The sequence below is a fragment of the Halichoerus grypus genome, chromosome 8, assembly GCF_964656455.1.
Source record: "Halichoerus grypus chromosome 8, mHalGry1.hap1.1, whole genome shotgun sequence".
Lineage (NCBI taxonomy): Eukaryota > Metazoa > Chordata > Mammalia > Carnivora > Phocidae > Halichoerus > Halichoerus grypus.
Window position 1 is genome coordinate 54,870,617 of NC_135719.1, and position 21,768 is coordinate 54,892,384.

Below are 21,768 nucleotides of genomic sequence, written 5' to 3' on the forward strand. Positions count from 1 at the left end.
TTCTATTCTTAACTTTTTTTAAAGATTTTTAAAAATTTTAAGTGATTTCTACAGCCAACATGGGGCTCGAACTTACAACCCCTAAGATCAAGAGCTGCATGCTCTACTGACTGAACTAGCCAGGCACCCTGACTTTTAACTTCTTGAGGAACCTCCATACTGTTTTCCACAGTGGCTGCACCAGCTTGCATTCCTACCAACAGTGCAGAAGGGTTCCTTTTTCTCCACAACCTCACCAACACTTGTTATTTCTTATGTTTTTATTTTAGCCATTCTGATATAAAGTGATATATCATTGTGGTTTTTATTTGCATTTCCCTGATGATTAGTGATGATAACTTTTCATGTGTTTGTTGGCCATCTGTATGTCTTCTTTGGAAAAATGTCTATTCAGGTCCTCTGCCTATTTTTAAATTGGATAGTTTGTTTCTTTGCTGTTGAGTTGTGTAAGTTCTTTATATATTTTGGATACTAACCCCTTATCAGATATATGATTTACAAATATCTTCTCTCCTTGTGTATGTTGCCTTTTCATTCTGCTGATTGCTTCTTTCCTTGTGCAGCTCTCGGTTTGATGTAGTCCCACTTATTTGGCTTTTGTTGCTTGTGCTTTTGGTGTCATATTAAAAAAAACATTGGCAAGACCAATGTCAAGGAGCTTTCTCCCAGTTTCCTTCTAGAAATTTTACAACTTCAGGTCCTGTGTTTAAGTCTTTAATCCAGGAATATGAGTTTAAAGAACCAAAGTGAGTTACTGAGAAACCAAACATAAACCAAACATGAGCTTCAAAGAAGCTGGGGTGCAGTTCTCTTCAGAGCTGGGAAAAAAAGAGTGGTAAAAGGACATATTTTGGGCAGGAGATTTAGGACCGTATGGATTAAACTGCGGACATTTAGAAAGGCCAAAGCCTGATCTGAGACAAATTTTTAAAGAATTAAGAAAAAAAAATGCCATAGGCTGTGTCTTTCCTTTCTGGGTTTGAAGGTCTTTTCATCTGTTTGATCACTGGTGGCTGTCGCTTGTTGGGACTTTGCTTTCGTTTATTTGGTTGCGGTCGTGCACCACCAGAGACAGAAAAGGAAGAAATAAAAATCTCCCTTACTTGTGAAGTTAAGAAGAAAGCGGCCTCTTAACATCTTTTCTCTCTCCCATTTTCGTCTTAGGGACGGTCCTCACCAGTCGTTAAGAACTAGCCGGCGAGCCGTCGCTGCTCTGCGGAGAAGCGCTCCCGTTTCGGGGCGGGACCAGGGGAAACCCCGCCTCCTAAACCCAATCCCAGCTCTCCGCCAGCGGACAGGAAGCGGCGGCGGGCCTAACAGCCCGGGAACCGGACCCCGCGCGCATGCGCGCGCCCCTCGGGTGCCTGGGGGAGGGGGAGGGGCGGGAGGAAGGGGTGCGGCTGGGCCTGCGGGTTGGGCGCCGCGCATCACGTGGTGAGGAAGGAGGCGGAGGTCCGGGGCTCGGGGGAGGGAGGTAGAGAAGAGGGAAGGAGCGAGGGAAGGAACGCGGGGAAGGGAGGAAGGAAACGAACGAGGGGGAGGGAGGTCCCTGTTTTGGAGGAGCTGGGAGCTTTGCCGGCCCCTGAAGTGGAGCGAGAGGGAGGTGCTTCGCCGTTTCTCCTGCCGGGGGAGGTCCCTGCTTCCCGTGGAGACTCCGGACCAAGCCCCTTCAGCTTCTCCCTCCGGATCGATGTGCTGCTGTTAACCCGTGAGGAGGCGGCGGCCGCGGAAGATGGTGTTGCTGAGAGTGTTAATTCCGCTCCTCTCCTGGGCGGCGGGGCTGGGAGGTGAGGCACGACCCCGAGCGCCGGGGACGCCTTGACCACGGCGGACCGCGCGGCGGCAGCGGCGGCCGGGTCGAGCGGAGCCCAGTCGCGCCGCGCGGCAGGCGCGTCAGTCAGCCCGGCCGGCCGGCGGCGCCACTCCGGCGCGCGGCGCTCCCCGCTCCCTATTGTCCCCCGCGCCCCAACCGCGTTCCCTTCCGTGGCGGGCCAAGGAGGCTGCGAGCCTCCGCCGAGGCCTTCCCCGCCCCCCACTGCCCCGGCGGCAGGGGAGGCGGGGGTCGCCTTCCAGAGAAGCAGTCGGGAGATCCGAGTTGCCGGGCGTGAGCCGTGGAGCCCGGGTCGGTGGCTCCATACCTCCAGCCTGCTCGCCGGGTGCCGGGACGGGCTGCCGCCGCGGGGCTGGCGGTCTTTACCTCCCTCCTTCCGCCCCAGCCTCTGCCCGGTGGCGGATTCCGGAGTCCGCTCCACCGCGGGGAACGGCCGCGCAGGCTCGTGGGAAGTTGAGATGTGTGCGGCGGGGCTGGTGTATTGTTCTTTACCGGGCGCGGCGATCCAGACTGACCCGGTTCTGCAGAGGGGCCGCCCGTGGAGGGGTAACAGTGGTCCTCTGCTGTCTGAGACGAGTCGCTTCCGCTCGCTATAGTGCCCTGCCTCTGCCCGAGTGTTTGGAGAGAGCTCTCAGGAGGGTGTGTTTATGTTCAGTGAAAACATTCTGTTGCCCAGGGGAATGGGTTTGGTGGGGAGAAAAGTAAGCCGTTTCGGATGTTTGATCTGTTTGGATTGGGTCTCTTAGAGGGACAAGTCCCTGGGTGACCCAACTTTTTTCTTAAGCTCTCAGGTGGAGTAGACGTACAGCGTAGTTAGTGGGTTGTCAGACGGTGGCAACTCCCTCACCCCGCAAATTGGAGTTAAATTTACTGTAAGCAGATAATTTCTTGATTACTCGGGTTTTGAAGACGATTTTTTTATGATCCTAGGACCAGCTGCATAATTTTGTTGTGTAAAGTGCTTTATTTTAGGTAAAGTTTTTGTCTTGCCCCAAAGTATACTTAAAAACCTCAAAGTTTGTTTAAAGTCATTGAATTGAAAAAAATTACCGGAATGCTTCCGATGAGGATAGTGTAATTTGATAATTTAGAGAATACTGTATATTTTATGTAGTGTATTGTTTCTGTTCTTCTTTGTCACTTTAACTTATGATTGCAGAGCCAAGCGTATTTTTGTCCTGAGTTCTACTTAGTCCGAGAATGATGCTTTGTAGGTACACTTTTGTTGTAGTTTGTGGTGTTCATTTGCTAGATGTACATTTTAGATTAAGAGTTTCTAGTAGATGTTTAGTTTTAAGAAGTATCGTGTGCTAGAGACCCTTTATAAGGGCCTTTTATAACATTTGTATTTATGTTCAGAATGTGGCTTCCGACAAATCATTTTTTCCGTCTCTTATCACTATTTATGATTATAGTCAGGTGTTAGACTCTTGATTTCTATGAGGTGGTACAAACTAAGACAAACACATGAGGTACTGTAAATTACTGAGGAGTGGTAGTATATAAAATGACCGTTGTTTTTAAGTGTGAAACAGTAAGAATATAAATTGGTGTAACCTGATGGTTGAAGAAAAAGTAAATTAACAGCATCATTTTTGTGGGTTAAGACCGTTGGTACACAAAAATCTAAATTCAGAACTTTGGAGTCATTTATAAAGTATCATTTTGCATTAAACATTAAAAGGCTACTTACTTTTTCATGTTTAAGCAGAACTTTAAAAAAAAGACACTAAGAAACTTTCATTTTAAAATTAGCATCAAGATTGTAGCCTTTGGGTACTTGGAGATATTTGTAATTTTATTGTAATATATACTATTTTTAAATATGAGCCTGAGCTATTTATATTTATGGTCAAGTTTGTAAGAAGTTTATATGATGATGATATGTAGAATAGAATACGCTCAAATTGAATATAATTTGTTTAACATATGAAAGAAATGAATATGTTTATGTAGACAAGAAGTTGTAGTGGAAATACGGATTTAACTTTGAAGTATAGATTTTTATGTACTTAATAAATGATTTTAGTTGCCTTAGTTGCTTCCTGAAACTTAAACTTTCCTAATGCACATGCATTAAACTTTCATTTCTAGCACATGCCCCAGTCTGTTGTATATGTAGGAAGATACCATAAAATTTGCAGAGTTCAGTAAGTGTTTATATAGATATGTATACATAAAATTGCTTTTATTATTTGTAACCACATTAGAAATTTATTGGAACTATTCTAAGTAAATATAGCCCAAATATTTTTTATGTACGTGTGCATAGTACTTTTTAACACAAATATTTTGGAGAGTTGTTGTCTTTTCTCTTTTTAAAAATTAATTGGTATGTTTGAGAGGTCAAAGATATTTTAGCTCTAGTAGTAAATTCAATCCGACAGTACTTGGATTTGATGAAATCATACATAAAATTAAGTTTAGAGTCTGTCATGTTTTGTATGTTTAAAAATCTGGCGTAAATCCTTTGTTTTGTACCATGCATTCTTTAGAAATAAGTTTTCTGGAAGTTTGGCCAAAAGTATTAAAATTATTAAAGCTTAAGCTTAAACGATTTCTCTCACTTCTACCAGCAAATAAGGGTCTATGAAGTTAATAAGAGAGATTTGTCTCTATCTTTAAGGAGTTCTGCCTGTTCATCTTTTTAATTTGAGATTGATAATCCAGTTAATTGTATCATTTTAAGGTCCATTCAAGCCATGCCCTACATTAACTGTATCTTTTCTGTATACACAGAACCTCTCTGAGTAGCAGGGGTGAGGGAAATGGGCACAGCAGGCACCTCTGTTTTCTGATTTTTTTTTTTAATAACTTGTTTAAGATCTTCAAGGGTGTCTGTTTATTATCTGATCTCTTAAATTTTCCAAAGGACTTGCAGGGTTAAGGAGGGGCAGTAAGGGACATTTCTATGATGTCTATTGTGTATCTGATACTGTGTTAGGAGTTTCACTTTTCAACATTTATGAGAGAGTGGTGGTATTTTACAGTTGAAGAAATAGGCTTGAAGAAATAATTTCTTTCATTATCCACCTGCTAAGTGGTGAATTAGACATTCAATCCCAGGCCAGCTTGACCTCAAGGCCTGAACTTTACCCATTGCCCCCTCATAACCTTTTTGAAAGCAGTTCACACATTAGGTTAAAGGTGGCCCCTGGGCTGAGCCACCTTAGAGATGTATTGTTTGATTCGCAATGTCTTTAGGTTTCAACTAGTTATCAATATTGAAAAATGAAATTCATAGACTTCTAAATTTTTTTATTTTTTTGGAAGAATTGGAAACCCAGGCTCTTCTGGGCTGCATTCCTATTGTCTGTAGCAGAGTGGTAGAGCAGTAGCTGCCCTCTTTAGACTGGGCATGTGCTTACCGGTCAGTGCAGTTACTATCATTCCTACTGGTAATACACTTGGCCTGCTTCACTCATTTTTGTCACCTGTGTGGATCTTGCGACTATGTTATTTGCATCTCTACCTTGGCTTCATCTTACATAGATGAATCCAGTCTTTTAGAAATGTTTTTTTGACTGTGACCTCTTATCCAACTTTTAATATGTGTTTTAATTATTTTTACAGTAGTCTTAAACCTTTGTTAATAAAAGCTGTGGCATACCTGTTCTTTTTATTTAGCATAAGATTATTAAATATTAAAAATCCTGTTTTCATAATAACAATTTGAAGTTCTTAAAGAATGATGGTTCTAATTTTTCCAGATCACTTTATCTCAACGAGCAAATAAGAAACCATTTCTTTTTCTACTTGGATGAAACTCACAGGAAAAAATGGTTGAGGGTCATGCGAGTAAAAACTTAGGCTTTTTTTCTTTTAAGAACAGGTCATAAACATAAACTCTGCCTTTGAAATTCATAAAATGAAATGAAATAATACATTGAACAATAAGGTACACTTTCCAGCGTTGTTGGGAAATGACAATGACAGGTTCAGATATGAGAAGATTCCCAAATAAGTCTCTGGGACCAGACTTGTAAAATTTTGGCAATTTTTGATGGAAGTTTTTCTAGGATACATTACACATTTACTGTGCCCTTAAAATGGGCTGACTTCAATCTTCTCTTAAATGATTGAGGTTTAGTATAGAGAACAGCTGTTACTGTTCCGGGCTCTATTGTAGTTTCTGTCCCCCCTCCCCTGCCCCGCCCCCCCCAAACAATTGGGTATTCTAAATTTATTCTAGGTGATTGTGCTTTTTATTCTTGTATCTGGTTTCAATAGTATTTCCAACTTTTTGGTTAAAATTCCTGGCTTTCTTGCAAACCTTGAGGATATCACCTTCTAATTAGTTGTTTCTAATACATTTTCTGTGGGGAAACTAAATAATCATACTTGATATGCTTGCATGCAAAGTGGAATAAATAAGTTCTGCATCTTTTTGGAATAAAGTACATGAACTTTAGATACATATATATTTTAAAATTTATTTTTTAAAGTGATGTGTTCTTTTTAAAAGATTTTATTCATTTATTAGAGAGCACTCACAAGCGGGGGGGGGGGGGCGGGGGCAGGGGGAGGGGCAGAGGGAAAGCTGGCTTCCTGCTGAGTTGGGAGCCAGAAACGGGGCTTGGTCCCAGGACCCCAAGATCATGACCCGAGCCGAAGGCAGATTCTTAACTGATTGAGCCACCCAGGCGCCCCTAAAAGTTTATTTTTAATGTATATGTTTTGGCTTGTGGAGTTTAGTGTTGAGGTTCCCTGTTCTGAACAATTAGGATAATGTTGTATTAATGTATTTTGGTAGTTAAAGTGAGGCAAGGTGGAATGGAGAGAAAAAAACTGATAGATAACCAGGAAGACACACCAAATAAAACGCACACTCATTTGGTTGCAGGTAGATCATTTCCCAGATCTGAATCATGAGTACTTTGGTTCCAAACTAGTATACTAGATTATTGATATTAAACATACCTTAAATGCAAATTGTAAGTTAAGAAAAATATTCTCTGTATTTAAAGGAGCAATTAGGTAAAAGGTAGATGACAGAGGCTCCGGATACTGTGATACTGTGTTTTATTGTTAGTTTGAAGTAAGGTAACTGTTGTGTGTTACAGATTTGGTGAGTTTGTGATTTGCATAAAGTTAAATTTGTCTGTCTTTGAATTGTATCACATTCTAATGGTTAGAAAACTTTTGCCAAAGTTGGAGGTATATTTTTGGGACGGCCTAACTTAAAATATATACATGGAGTAACAAAAATGGAATTTGTGTGTGTGGAGAAGTTGGGGGGCAGGGCAAGTAGTCATTGGATATAGCTGCTAACACAAGTTTCCATGAGAGGCCTGTGTGGTTACTAACTGGGGGAGACGAATTGTAGATACAAAAGGCTGTGAACAGAAAAACACAGTGGTTTCAGATCGGAGCCCCAAGTCACAGGGCAGATGCTCCAAATTCTAGGAATTGATTTGCATTTGGTTTATTTGCACATGGGCAACTCTATGTGACATGCTTGGATAAGGAGCCCCAGGTTTGTTTTTTTTTGGAGGAATTGATTTATTTAACGATTGTTAGTGATTCTTCCAAGCAACTCTAAAATGCCTGCTTTTGTGAATAAAAATCCAGTAGTGGTAATTCTAACTAGTTTAACTGTCAATCTTTATACTAGGAAAAGAAAGCAATGTTAATAAGAATAAATGGGAAAACTGTAATAATCCTACCAGTTCAATCCCTATGAGGGCAGTAACATTGCTATCTAGCAGTGTGAAGGCTTTCCCTTGGTACTAGTGGAGACAGTCCTGTCTCACTAGGTTGCAGGAAACAGTAATACTGAGAATAGTTCTTAGAGAATGTAGACTCCCTTTGAAACTGGGTGAATTCATTCTGAAGCTATTACAATTCCAAGTAAACAGTGTGAGAACGTGTACAGCGAGAACATTGCTGTTTTAGTCACCAGTTTATTGTATGTCTGTGGTTAGTAGGAGTCATGAGCTACAGTCTTGAGTGAGAAGTAAAAAATACTGAGTTTGTCAGCATAGACAGAAATGCCAAGATATAAAAATACAGTTCCAATTATGTATTGTAGTTGCAGATAAAATGAGGATTTATTTCCCCAGTTGGGGAAAGCCTTTTGAGGAAAGAGAATGGCATAATAGTCTAGTAAGGTGCTTGTAGGTTTTCTTGCCTGGAATGGAGAGTCCATGGCAGGAAATAAGAAGTGCTAGCTGGGCCATGATAGCCAGGACTCCAATTATTCATATTCTAGGCCATTATAGCTGCAAGGTAGAGTGTTACGGAATGTTGGTTGGAGTCCATGTTGAGGAGTTGGAATATGATACAGTAAGGAATAAATTAGTTGCTTGATGAATTGTGTGTTTAAGTTCTATATTTATTTCTGTATTGTAGAAATAAATAAGGATAGAAAAGAAATCTCACGGAAGAAAACTGATACAACTTGGCAGAAGTTTAACATGAAACTAACAAAATTATTGAAGACTCACTCTGTGTTGAATTTAGATCTCAGAGGCTGTTGCATTGGAGAGAGGGTGTTTTCATAAAACTTAAGAGGGCCTCAGTCTTTGAAGTTGAAAATAAGACATCTTAAGATTTTGAATCTAGGTAGGTTCTAGTTTGGGATGTGTGTCATAGTCTGGGATTTTATCTGACTTGCAATCTAATATTTTTGTTGGGGATTGGCTGAAACTTTGCAGTCTTCCAGAAATATTTGGCTTGTCATTTGGGAAGCATTGCTCCAGAGTGGTGAGGTAGAAGTTTGGTGAATTTGGAGTGGAGGGGAGGGGTTCGATTTTTTTTTTTTTTTTTAAGACTTTATTTTCAACAGAGAGAGAGAGACAGCGAGAGAGGGAACACAAGCAGGGGGAGTGGGAGAGGGAGAAGCAGGCTTCCCGCTGAGCAGGAAGCCCGATGTGGGACTCGATCCCAGGACCCTGGGATCATGACCTGAGCCGAAGGCAGACGCTTAACGACTGAGCCACCCAGGCGCCCCCGATTTTTTTTTTTTTTTAAGTAGGTTCTACACCCAGTGTGGAGCCTAACGCGGGGCTTGAACTCATGACCCTGAGATCAAGACATGAGCTGAGATCAAGAGTCAGATGCTTAACTGACTGAGCCACCCAGGCGCCTGGGAGAGGTTAGAATTAAAGATACATTAACAAGTATATTTTTGCAGGTATATATTTGTTATCAAGTTGGAATTAGGCTCTTTGGCAAATGTACATATATGATTTTTGAAGCAGAATTTTCTATTTGTCTTTGCTTGCATAGATGATGGCAAGGGATACAATACACATATTTGAACTTTGGATTTAGTTTTCATAAGAATACAGATAGAATCCTATACTTATGAATCTAATGGGATATTAATTTGCTACCTCTTTTCCTAAGAATTAATTGGGATAAGTTTGTAAAAATGCTGGAGACTGTAAAATGTTATACAAATATTATAAAAATTATATTGTTTCCAGGCCTACTTTCATTTGGAATCTATTAGTTTCAAAATAAAGATGGATAAAATGTATTTCTAGAAGTTGAAATGCTAGAAAGTTGATACCAAGCATTAGAAAATAGAATTTATTTATTTATTTTTTTAAAGATTTTATTTATTTGACAGAGAGAGAGATAGCGAGAGAGGGAACACAAGCAGGGAGAGTGGGAGAGAGAGAGAAGCAGGCCTCCCGCCAAGCAGGAAGCCCAGTACGGGCTCGATACCAGGACCCTGAGATCATGACCCAAGCTAAAGGCAGTCGCTTAACTGACTGAGCCACCCAGGCACCCCTAGAAAACAGAATTTAAGAAAATCCATAATTCCTTCACAATTTTATCACTTTTAAATATTAATCATTCAATCTTTTAAAATGCTTATTATTATGAATTTGCATTGTAATATTTATGCAGTTTTGTATCCTTCAAAAAATTAGTGTGTAGTTAAAGTGTATATGCATGCAGAGCAGACACTGAAACATTTATAGACTAGAGACAGTTTTGGTTGTCATACCTGGAGGGATGCTACTGGCATCTAGTGAGTAGAGGCCAGAGATGCTGCTAACTATCTTACAATGCACAGGACAGTCCCCCACAACAAAGAATTGTCTGGCCAAAATGTTAGTAGTGCTGAGAGTGAGAAACCCTGCTCTAAGGAAATTTGAGTCTTTTTACCTTTTTTTTTTTTTTAAATTTCTGATAGCTTGCTATCTTAATTGATTACTCAAGTTTCGTAAGCTTCCATATTTCTATCCTGTTCAAACCTTTTTCCTCCTAGTGTTCTATGCGCTGCAGCTCCGAAAAATTTACTTTTATCATTTATCTTCCAGCATTTCCCATTCTTCATCTTCCAGTTTGTGGTTGGAAAGTAAATCTGATTCTGTTTATTTATAATAGCAATTGAATGACTGATAACTGATGAGGATTATTTAAAAACCAAACCAAACCAGTTGCTTATTAACCGAGAAGAGCCATAGATTAGTAGGATTTTAGTTTCTGTGGGGTAGTTTTGAGAGACTCAGTCAGCAGCTTCTGCAGCTCTATCTTCAGAATTTGTTCTACTCAGTTTCAACTTTTCACAAAATATTCTCTTCAAAATTTTAATGCATAAGTTCTCAAAAACTTTCATTATCTTTTTTATAACTCTATTCCCCCTTCCTCTTATTATCATCATTAACACCTTTGGCAGAATTATTTTATTTGCACATCCAAATTTCCTGGAAGGAGGTAGAGGTAGATGCTTTGGGGTGTCATATGGGAGAAGGGTGAAGTAATGAGAGTGGGCTTAGGATGAAATGTGGGTGTGGGGTAGATATACACCAACTGGGGAGTTGTGGCTGAGCCCATTGTGTGTGTGTTTTATTTAGGTAGGTTGAAAGTCACAGTCCCTTACGTGGGTTACTGTCTGTACTTGTGTCTGCGCTTATTGAAATGGTATAAAGTCATTTCAGATGAGCACAGAAATCTAAATTATGTACATGTTCCATTTTTGAATTTGTAAGTTGTATTTCATACATTAGTGGTAGAAATTTAATACATTCAGTATGTTTTAATCATTGATGTTTCGTGCCCTTTGTGATTGATTTAGTTTATAATTTAAAAAGAGCTACTTATCTTAATTTCTGAGCCAGCTAGCTTTATTATTTTTAATTTTTAGAAACCAGTTCATCTCAAAAAGTGGATGTGTTGAAATATGCTTATAATTGTAGGACACACCCTACTATCTTGAACTTTCACTGGAACTGTTAGGTGTAGATATTTACTTGTAGAAAATGATCTAATTCATTTCTAGTGAAGAAATTGATACTGTGACTTAAGTTTGAAGTCACATTGTAGAAGTAACTTTTTCTTTTTCTTTTTTTTTTAAAGATTTTTATTTATTGTTAGAGAGACCATGAGAGGGGGAACACAAGCGGGGGGGTGGGAGAGGGAGAAGCGGGTGCCCCGCTGTGCAGGGAGCCCAGGACCCTGGGATCATGACCTGAGCTGAAGGCAGATGCTTAAATGACTGAGCCACCCAGGCCCCCCCCAGAAGTAACTTTTCTAGGAGTACAGTAAAGGTACTTACATATATTGCTGAAATGTAGGACATGATAGTTCCTGGAAGTCTACCTTTGTCATACAAGAGAACAATTTTGTTAGTGGTATTTAGTGCTTCAAGATCAGAGTGAATATATATCAAATATAAGAAGCATTGGTCAACACAGTGTGATGTCTAAGACATAGTTGATGACTCAAGTTTCTCAGGAAGGAAATACACTTTTCTGTTGGGGAAAAATGCTCTTGATACTTAATTTTAGAATTATACAAGTGAAAAGTCTGTTGAAAACAACTTGATTACAAGTAATTTTTCTGAGGAATGGAAATGTGCCAGCCTTAGCTTCTTCTTAAACATCCTCTCATTTATTGTAATTGAGTTTTTCTGTAAATAGGAAGCTCTGTAATGTCAAAACATGTTTGCCAATTTTTCTTCCCCCATTCTTAAAATTGTAGAATAAAGTTTCTTTGATATAGATAGAAAAAAAAGTTTGTTATGTAATATTGCTGTCCCACACAAAGATGATGATATTGATGATATGTGATGATATATCAGCAAGATATATTCTGATTATTTTTTCATCTGGATGTTAATGAAATTTTCATTCTATGTTTTTTGCCCTATTATATTTAATTTAGATTGGAACAGAAGATTGTAGGTTTTGGATTCAGAAGCTGGGAAGGAAGCTTTTGTTTGCAGCATTCCTAGAAAGTAAGATGCTAACTACCCATGAAATATGGAAAATATTCATAATGTTTAGCATTTATGGAATTGTTATTATATGCCAGGCACTGTTGTTAGGGCATTTTGTGTATTAACCCAGTCTTTACAACATCTCTGTAAGATAGGTTCTGTTATTTTCATTTCACAAATGAGGGAGCAGGATCAGGGAGGATAACATCTTCAATGTCAGAGAAGTCATATACTTATTGGGGAAAACTGGGATTTGAATCTGGTCAGTCTGGCTCCAGAATTCATGCTCTTAAATACTATACTGCCTCTAAGAAACATATCTTGTGCTTTGAAAGGCATTGTATAGTGAGGTTGTTAGATTCTGCCTTTGTACAAAGACAGTTATTTTGCCATCAGTTTAGGCTCTTTATACTTATTTGAGCCATTTGGCTTTTGGTCAGTCAAGTTCTTTACAAGGTTTTTCTTTTACATTAGAAAATGTTTAGAATTAAGGAGTGGAAAGCACCTTCTAGTTTTTTTTTTCTTTTACAGTAGAAAATGTTTACAATTAAGGAGAGGAAAGCAGCTTATAGGACATTTTATTCATAATACCATATCAGTTTTGTCATAAATTTGTGTATGTTCATTTTTTAAAAGCTTGAGGATACACAATAAATCTCTGGATGGTGAGATATAAGTTAATGTGTTTCTACAGTAATCAGGAAACAAATATTTTTTTAAAGCAGATTGCCTTTAGTAAGAACCAGTATCCAAAGTCACCAGACTTTGAAAAAAATTACAGGAAATAAAAATACTATTCTCAAACTGTAAAAAGGGAGACACTTTCTAAGCTCTCCAGTGGCAAGGAGACCAAGTTATGTTTTTTTTTTCTATTTTTTAGAACTTGCTGGCCATTTTTCTACTACTCCTGCATGTAGGTGATTTTCTGGTATTGCTTTACTTTTTCCCCAGTTTTTTTTTTTTTAATAAGTTTTGAAAATTAGTTATGTTTTCTCCATCTAATAGATCCAATCCAGTTATCCTTTACCAATTTTACACATAGGCATTTACTCAGTATATACTATATTTTTTTCCTAACTTTGTATCTTAAAAGCTTCTATACTTTCTGAGAGGTTGAAAGTATAAATAGTCCAATTAACATTTGTATACCTTTGATCTACATTTATTAATGGTTATCTTTTGCCGTGCTTGCTTTATCGCTCAAGAAATATAAGTAAAAAATATGTATTTATTTATATATTTTTTCCTCTGAACCATTTGAAAGTAAGTTGTAACACTAAAGACTTCATTATGCATCTCATGAGATTAATGACATTGTCTTACATAACTAATAAGATTACTTTCTCTTTTCTTGCCATTTGCAACGACGTGGATGGAACTGGAGGGTATTATGCTGAGCGAAATAAGTCAAACAGAGAAAGACATGTATCATATGACCTCACTAATATGAGGAATTCTTAATCTCAGGAAACAAACTGAGGGTTGCTGGAGTGGGGGGTGGGGTGGGAGGGATGGGGTGACTGGGTGATGGACACTGGGGAGGGTATGTGTTCTGGTAAGCGCTGTGAATTGTGCAAGACTGTTGAATCTCAGATCTGTACCTCTGAAACAAATAATGCAATATATGTTAAGAAAGAAAAAAAGAAGAAGAAGAATGTAGCAGGAGGGGAAGAATGAAGGGGGGGAAATCGGAGGGGGAGAAGAACCATGAGAGACAATGGACTCTGAAAAACAAACTGAGGGTTCTAGAGGGGAGGGGGGTGGGAGGATGGGTTAGCCTGGTGATGGGTATTGAGGAGGGCACGTTCTGCATGGAGCACTGGGTGTTATGCACAAACAATGAATCATGGAACACTGTATCTAAAACTAATGATGTAATGTATGGGGATTAACATAACAATAAAAAAAGGGGGGAAAAAAGATTACTTTCTCTTTTTAAGTGTGGGAATGTTCAAATTTCCCAGGAAGCTTCTAAGTACTAGGCACTGTGTGAATTTATTACATGCTTTCTGAGGGCCAGATTTCCGTCAACTACAACTAAGGACCAGAAAGTAAAATGTTGGGATGCTTTTATGTATGGGTAAAATAACGTACAGTAGAGAAAGGAGGAGACATCATTGACAGAATACTGCAGGATGGAGCTATTTTATGTAGGAACAATGGCACAATAACAGTAGCCTATAGGTTATCATATTTTATGAGGACATCTTAGAATAAAGATGTTAATAAGGATGAGCCTGGCTCAAGAAGATGTTAAAGTAGAGGAAAAAATTAATAATGGTTCAAATGGAAAGATATTTGGACATAGATAAACTTCAGTTATCTAGAAATTTTCCTCAGTGGAAGCTGTCATTTTCTTTTTTTTTTTTTTGTCAGTTAATAAGTTATAGTATTTATTTTTTCTTTTTAAATTTTTTTATTGTTATGTTAATCCCCATACATTACATCATTAGTTTTAGATATAGTGTTCCATGATTCATTGTTTGTGCATAACACCCAGTGCTCCATGCAGAACGTGCCCTCCTCAATACCCATCACCAGGCTAACCCATCCTCCCACCCCCCTCCCCTCTAGAACCCTCAGTTTGTTTTTCAGAGTCCATCGTCTCACATGGTTCTTCTCCCCCTCTGATTTCCCCCCCTTCATTCTTCCCCAGGAAGCTGTCATTTTCTGCTGATGTTGGATTACTAACATCTTACTTGTACTTTAGGTTAAATGTATTTTATTTTCATCATTGTGAGGTAACAGATTTGTTTCTCCATTGCTAAGGACTTTACATGAGAACATCGTTACTGAGTATTCTATTCTTAATAGAAGGAATAAAAAGGTGTAACAGATTGCTATCCTTTGAGTCCTTCTTGTTAACCTTCCCTGTCTTTCGTTTTGCCCCTCATGGGTATTATATCAGAGTGATAAAAAAAACTCCAGGTCTGTATTAAGAGGCAACAACAGAACATTAGCTCTTTTTCATTATTGTTTTGTTTTTTACTCATAGATTTGTTGGCTGTGTTTCCTTTTGTACAAATCTATTTCATGTAAATAGAGGATTTAACTTAGAGGAAGAAAATAGTCTATTATGGGCCACAAATCACATGTTAATTTAAATTACAACAGACCTTTGGAAGAAGTAGTTTCTGTTCCTGGATTTACTTATAAGTTGCTTTATTTTTTTTTTTTAAGATTTTATTTATTTATTTGACAGAGATATAACGAGAGAAGGAACACAGGCGGGGGAGTGGGAGAGGGAGAAGCAGACTTCCTGCCGAGCAGGGAGCCTGATGCGGGCCTTGATCCAGGGAGCCTGATGGGGGGGCTCGATCCCAGGACTCTGGGATCATGACCTGAGCTGAAGGCAGACGCTTAACGACTGAGCCACCCAGGTGCCCCATTAGTTGCTTTAAATAACCCCTAATATAGTGATGACCCTCCATATTTATTTGTATCTCTAGCCCAGTCCTGTCCTTTGATTTCCAGCCTCCTGTATACCAGCTATATATTGGGTTAAATGTCTAGTGGGCATCTCAAACTTAACATGTCCAAAACCAAACCTCTGATTCTCCCCCCCCCCCCCCCTTCCTTTTGTAGTCTCTCCCGTCTCATGAATGGGAGCTCTGGCCAAAAACTTTGAGTTATATTCTTCTTTCTCTTACCCTCTGTATGCAGTCCATCAGCAAATCCTGTCAGCTCCTTCTGCAAAGTATGTGCTGACTTTGAATACTTCTCACTAGTTGACATAAGATAACATCCATTTCACTTTAATTACTGTAAACCCTGCTAACTCTTCTCCCTGTTCTCTTGTTCTCCCGGTCTTTTTTCAACATAGCAGTCAATGTGATCCTGTTCCAAAGGTACTCCTTTTGTCAAAACCATCCACTGGCAAATTGTATACTTTAAAATGTTACAAATGGTGAGTTTTATGTTATATGAATTGCACCTCAAAAAAAGCAATAGCAAATAAATAAATTAAAAAAACCCCATTCAGTGGCTTACTATTTTAAGTAAAAGCCAGAGTCTTTCTAAGTGGCTTGTGAGCCCCTATGTGATGTACATTGTATGCTTATCTCCCCCGCAGTACCTCTACAGTCCCCCCCGCCGTTTGCTTCTGCTCCAGCTGCACAGAACTCTGTAAAAAATGCCAGGCTTGTTCCTGTCTCAGGGACTTTGCCCTTGCTGGTCCTCTTACGTGCAACACTTCCCTTCTAGATTGCTGTATTATCTACCCTCTTTGTTTTTCCTTTTTAAATTAAAACTATTTTTTAAAAATAGTGGTGAAATACACATAACATAAAATTTATCATCATGACCATTTTGTGCAGTTCAGTAGTGGTAAGTATTGTAGTCCCGCCTTAACTGTGGTTTCACTTTCCATAGTTTCAGTTACCTAAGGTCAGCCCCAGTTTAGAAGTAGATGATCCTCTGGACTTAGTGTCAGAAGGTCAGTATTAGCCTCACTCTGTGTCACAATGCCTGTGTCATTCACCTCACTTTATCTCATCACTTAGGCATTTTATCATCTCATATCTTCACAAGAAGGAAGCATGATTACCGTACAGTAAGGTATTTTGAGGGAGAGACCACATTCACATAAGTTTTATTACAGTGTTCTAATTGTTTTATTTTACTATTAGTTATTGTTGTTAATCTCTTATGGTGCCTAATTTATCACCTGAACTTTATCATAGGTATGTATGTATAGGAAAAACCATATATCCAGTGTTTGTGCTGTCGTTGTTTCAGACATCTACTGGGGGCCTTGGATTAGTCCCTTGCAGATATGGGGAAGGGAAGGACTACTGTACACTTAGATTGTTGCATTTGGCTCTCTTTTAAGTCTTTGCTCAGATGTTAGTGAGATCTTTCCATTACTTCATATAAAAAGACCAACCCTTTCCTTGGCATTCTATTTGCTTACCCTGTGAATACACTCTTATAGCCATTTAAAGTTATTTAGGGGTGCCTGGGTAGCTCAGATGTTAAGTGTCTGCCTTCAGCTCAGGCCATGATCCCAGGGTCTTGGGATCGAGCCCCACATCGGGCTCCCTGCTCAGCGGGAAGCCTGCTTCTCCCTCTCACACTCCCCCTGCTTGTGTTCCCTCTCTCGCTGCCTCTCTTTCTGTCAAATAAAAATAAATAAAGTTATTTACTTATTTTATTGTCCATCGTCCTTCTCTAGAATAAAGCTTCATGAGGTCAATAACTTATTCGTCCACTTTTTTACATTAGAAAATGTTTTTGTCCACTGCTGTATTCCCAGCCCCTGAAACAATGGCTAGGATATTAGTAAGTGCTCATTATATATGTGTTAAGTGATTAGATGAATGAATATTGAACTAAATAATTTTATTTTTTGTGAATTATGTAAGAATCCTAAGTGTCTAAGTATGTCTGGAAAAAAGCCTTGAAAGCTTCTGATTAGTCTTTTTACTTAAATTGACTTTAAAGTGAAATGAGGGGCGCCTGGGTGGCTCAGTTGGTTAAGCCACTGCCTTCGGCTCAGGTCATGATCCTGGAGTCCCGGGATCGAGTCCCACATCAGGCTCCCTGCTCGGCAGGGAGTCTGCTTCTCCCTCTGACCCTCCTCCCTCTCATGCTCTCTGTCTCTCATTCTCTCTCTCGCAAATAAATAAAATCTTAAAAAAAAAAAAAAAAAAAATTAAAAAAAAAAAAAAAAAAAAAAAAAATAAAGTGAAATGAAACTACCATTTTTGTTAGTGTATTGGTTTTGCTCAGTGAGTATTTTTATATGTTCTGTTAAAAAACTAGGTAGGTTGAATGAGTTAGAATTTTCTCTCTAAAAACCAAGTTGCTTTTTCTCAACTAGTATGTGTTCCTATTTTTAAAAATGTTATTTTTTAAAAAGATTTTTTATTATTTTTAAGTAATTTCTACACCCAGTGTGGGACTCAAACCCACAACCCCAAAATCAAGAGTCACATGCTCCACTGACTGAGCCAGCCAGGCCCCTGCCCCAAACGTTATTTTTTGAAAGTTTACTTATTTAAGTAATCTCTACACCCAACGTGGGGCTTGAGCTCATGAGCCCAAGATCAAGAGTTGCATGCTCTTTTTTTATTTTTATTTTTATTTTTTATTGTTATGTTAATCACCATACATTACATCATTAGTTTTAGATGTAGTGTTCCATGATTCATTGTTTGTGCATAACACCCAGTGCTCCATGCAGAACGTGCCCTCCTCAATACCCATCACCAGACTAACCCATCCTCCCATCCCCCTCCCCTCTAGAACCCTCAGTTTGTTTTTCAGAGTCCATCATCTCTCATGGTTCGTCTCCCCCTCTGATTACCCCCCCTTCATTCTTCCCCTCCTGCTATCTTCTTCTTTTTTTTTTTTTCTTAACATATATTGCATTATTTGTTTCAGAGGTACAGATCTGAGATTCAACAATCTTGCACAATTCACAGCGCTTACCAGAGCACATACCCTCCCCAGTGTCTATCACCCAGTCACCCCATTCCTCCCACCCCACCCCCCACTCCAGCAACCCTCAGTTTGTTTCCTGAGATTAAGAATTCCTCGTATCAGTGAGGTCATATGATACACGTCTTTCTCTGACTTATTTCGCTCAGCATAAGAGTTGCATGCTCTTTTGACTGAGCTAGCTAGGTGCCCCTAAAAAATGTTATTTTTAAAGCATTGAGCAGTTGTCATTCACTGCAAAGTTAGACCCCAAGGGGAAATGTAGAGTGTCTTCATGCTTATTTGATTATACTCAATAATTATAAACTTTATTGTTAACTCGTTAACTTTATGTTAAGATGAAACTTTTTTTTTAAAAAGATTTATTTATTTTATTTGAGAGAGAGAGCGTATGCACACGACTAGGTGGAGGGGCAGAGGGAGAAAATCTTTAAGCATACTCCCTGCTGAGCACGGAGTCCTACGCAGGGGCCTGATCACAGGACCCTGAGATCATGACCTGAGCCAAAACCAGCTGAGGCACCCAGGTGCCCCAAGGTGAAACTTTTATTTTATTTTATTTTTTTTTAAATTTTATTTATTTATTTGACAGAGAGAGAGACAGCGAGAGAGGGAACACAAGCAGGGGGAGTGGGAGAGGGAGAAGCGGGCTTCCCACAGAGCAGGGAGCCCGATGCAGGGCTCGATCCCAGGACCCTGGGATCATGACCCGAGCCGAAGGCAGACGCTTAATGACTGAGCCACCCAGGCACCCCCCAAGGTGAAACTTTTAAAAACCCATTTTCATTTTGGACTGAATTTAGAATCACAGAATGTTAGAGCTAGAGGGAGGCTTTGTAGTCTTTGCTGGGTCACTTAACCTCTCTGTACCTCATTTTAAGATTAATTATCCTTGTTCTTTACAGTTATGAGTTAAATTAGATAATAATTTAGCCATAATTTACTGAATTTTTACCTATTATGTGCTGTACACTATTCTGAGCCCTTTACCTATATTGTTTTAATCCACGTAATAACACTTCAGGTACAGGTACTGCTATTTCACTTGTTTACAGATGGGGAAACTGAGGCACAGAGAGATTAAGTAACTTTTCCAAGATCCCTAAATTAAGTAAGTGGCAAAGCTGGGATTCTAAGTCATGAAGTTCTACTTATAAATAAAGAAAATGCTTGCTAAACTGTTATAACATGAAGTAAGATATGTTGACCTGCCATGGTAATTGAAAAACTTAATTGCAGCAGGAATATGAGAGTTATAATTGTCCAGAAAGGCATGCAAAATGGTGATAAAAACTGCATAGGTAATTACAGAGACAAGCATCTGAAATGCAGTTGTAGCATCAGTAGAAGATTTTTAAAAAAATTACCTGGTGAATAAACCTATAATAATTTTATTTTTAACCAATTGCGTTTTGCAAGTGCTAGGTCTGGTAGAAATTCTGGTACTTCTTGGTAAGTGTCATTAACCCACATATTTTCTCATGATTGCTTTGTGCTTCTCTTATCAGCAAGGTATAGGCTGCTTTCTTTATAAATATGAATGAAAATGGGAATTTCCATGAAACATTGAGTTGATTCATTCTTTTTTTTTTAATTCAAATTTTGTTAGTTAACATACTATATAATATTGGTTTCTGGAATAGACTTCAGTGATTCATCAATTAGAAGTAACACCCATTGCTCATCAGAACATATGTGTTCCATAATACCCATCAATCATCTAGCCCATCCCCCACCCACATCCCTCCATCATCCCTCAGTTTATTCTCTATAATTCAGAGTCACTTATGGCTTGTTTCCCTATATCCTTCCCCCTCTCCCCATATGTTCATCTGTTTGCTTTCTTAAATTCCATATATGAGTGAGATCATATGGTATTTGTGTTTCTCTGACTGACTTATATCACTTAGCATCATATAATCTTAGCTCCATCCATGTCATTGCACATGGCAAGATTCCATTCTTTTTGATGACTGAATAATATTCCATTGTATATGTACACACCACATCTTTATCCATTCATCAATCGATGGACACTTGGGTTCTCTCCATAGTTTGACTATTATTATTAATGCTGCTATAAACATTGGGGTGATGTATCCCTTTGGGATTCATTCATTCTTAAAGCAAATATTTCTTGAGCACCCATTTTCTGTGTCACTCTGTTCTAGGCACTGAGGATACATCACTGAACAAAATAGAGTCCTTTTTTTTTCAAGATTTTATTTGAGAGAGAGAGAGAGATCACAAGGAGGGAGGAGAGGGAGAAGCAGTCTCCCCGCTGAGTAGGGAGCCGGATGTGGGGCTCGATCCCAGTACTCTGGGATCATGACCTGAGCCGAAGGCAGACACCCAACCGACTGAGCCACCCAGGCACCCCATAAAGTCCTTATTTTCATGGAATTTCTATTCTAGTGGTGGAGGGATATATGTTAATAAGAAGTAATATGAAGAAAAATAAAGCAGGATATTATTATTTTTTTAAAGTTTTATTTATTTAAGTGATCTCTTTGCCCAGCATGGGGCTCGAACTCATAACCCCAAGATCAAGAGTTGCGTGCTCTTTTGACTGAGCTAGCCAGGCACCTAAAGCAGGATATTAGAATGAGAATGACTGGGATCTGTGCTTTTAAATAGGGTGACCAAAGACAGCTTCTGAAGAAATTGAGTAGATACAGGAATGAAGTGTGGTTTCCAGCCCTGTTCTAGGCAGAGGGACAGTAGGAGACTAATGTGGCAGATAGAATAAGGGGGTAGTGGTGAGACAGTTATGGGAGTAGAGTAGGGGAATGCAGTCCTTTATAAGGCTCATGTTCAGTCCCTAATTCCCACACTGTTCAAGGGTTGCCTGTACTTGATTAGGAATTGGAGTAGACAAATAGGCAGCTTAAGAAGAAGGGAATCAGGAAGATCTGCAACAAGGGGAGATCAGATAAAAAGGGGAGTAGGTCAGAGGCCAAGCTCTGTTCAGATAGATTTGAGGAGATGGGTGAATATTTAACTGCATCAGTGAGATTTGGTGATAGAGCTGCATTCTGCCCCTACTTTTTGAGCTTTTGACTAGTTGCTAAAGTATAGGAACAAATCTCAGTTGAGTAGGTCCATACTCTGTATGTGGAAATAGGCAATTTTGTGATATCTGACTGAGCTAAGTAGTGCAGAGGGTTGGAGATTGGCATGGGCTCCCATGGAGTAAACTGTGCCAATTTCATTCACTAGCTGTGGAAATCAAGGGTATACATATATATTTCCTGGGTCTGTAAAAGGTATGTTCTTATTTGGTATTTTATTACATGATTTTCTGCATCTTAGAAGTAGA

General features: G+C 39.1%; 1 protein-coding gene across 3 annotated transcripts in view; it reads left to right on the top strand.

Moving 5' to 3' along the window:
• The first annotated feature begins 1,476 nt into the window (after window positions 1-1,476).
• The window catches only part of ADAM10 (ADAM metallopeptidase domain 10), a 135,460-nt gene continuing 115,168 nt past the window's right edge, over window positions 1,477-21,768 (top strand). The window contains exon 1 of one of the 3 annotated variants that reach the window (XM_036107032.2): window positions 1,477-1,787. In XM_036107032.2, coding sequence (XP_035962925.1) covers window positions 1,733-1,787 — 55 coding nt within the window. In that variant the 5' untranslated portion in view covers window positions 1,477-1,732. Of the gene's footprint in view, window positions 1,788-2,101; window positions 2,123-11,977; window positions 12,027-21,768 lie in introns of those variants that run through there. The other 2 variants (XM_078079275.1, XM_036107034.2) reach the window with 2 other exon arrangements.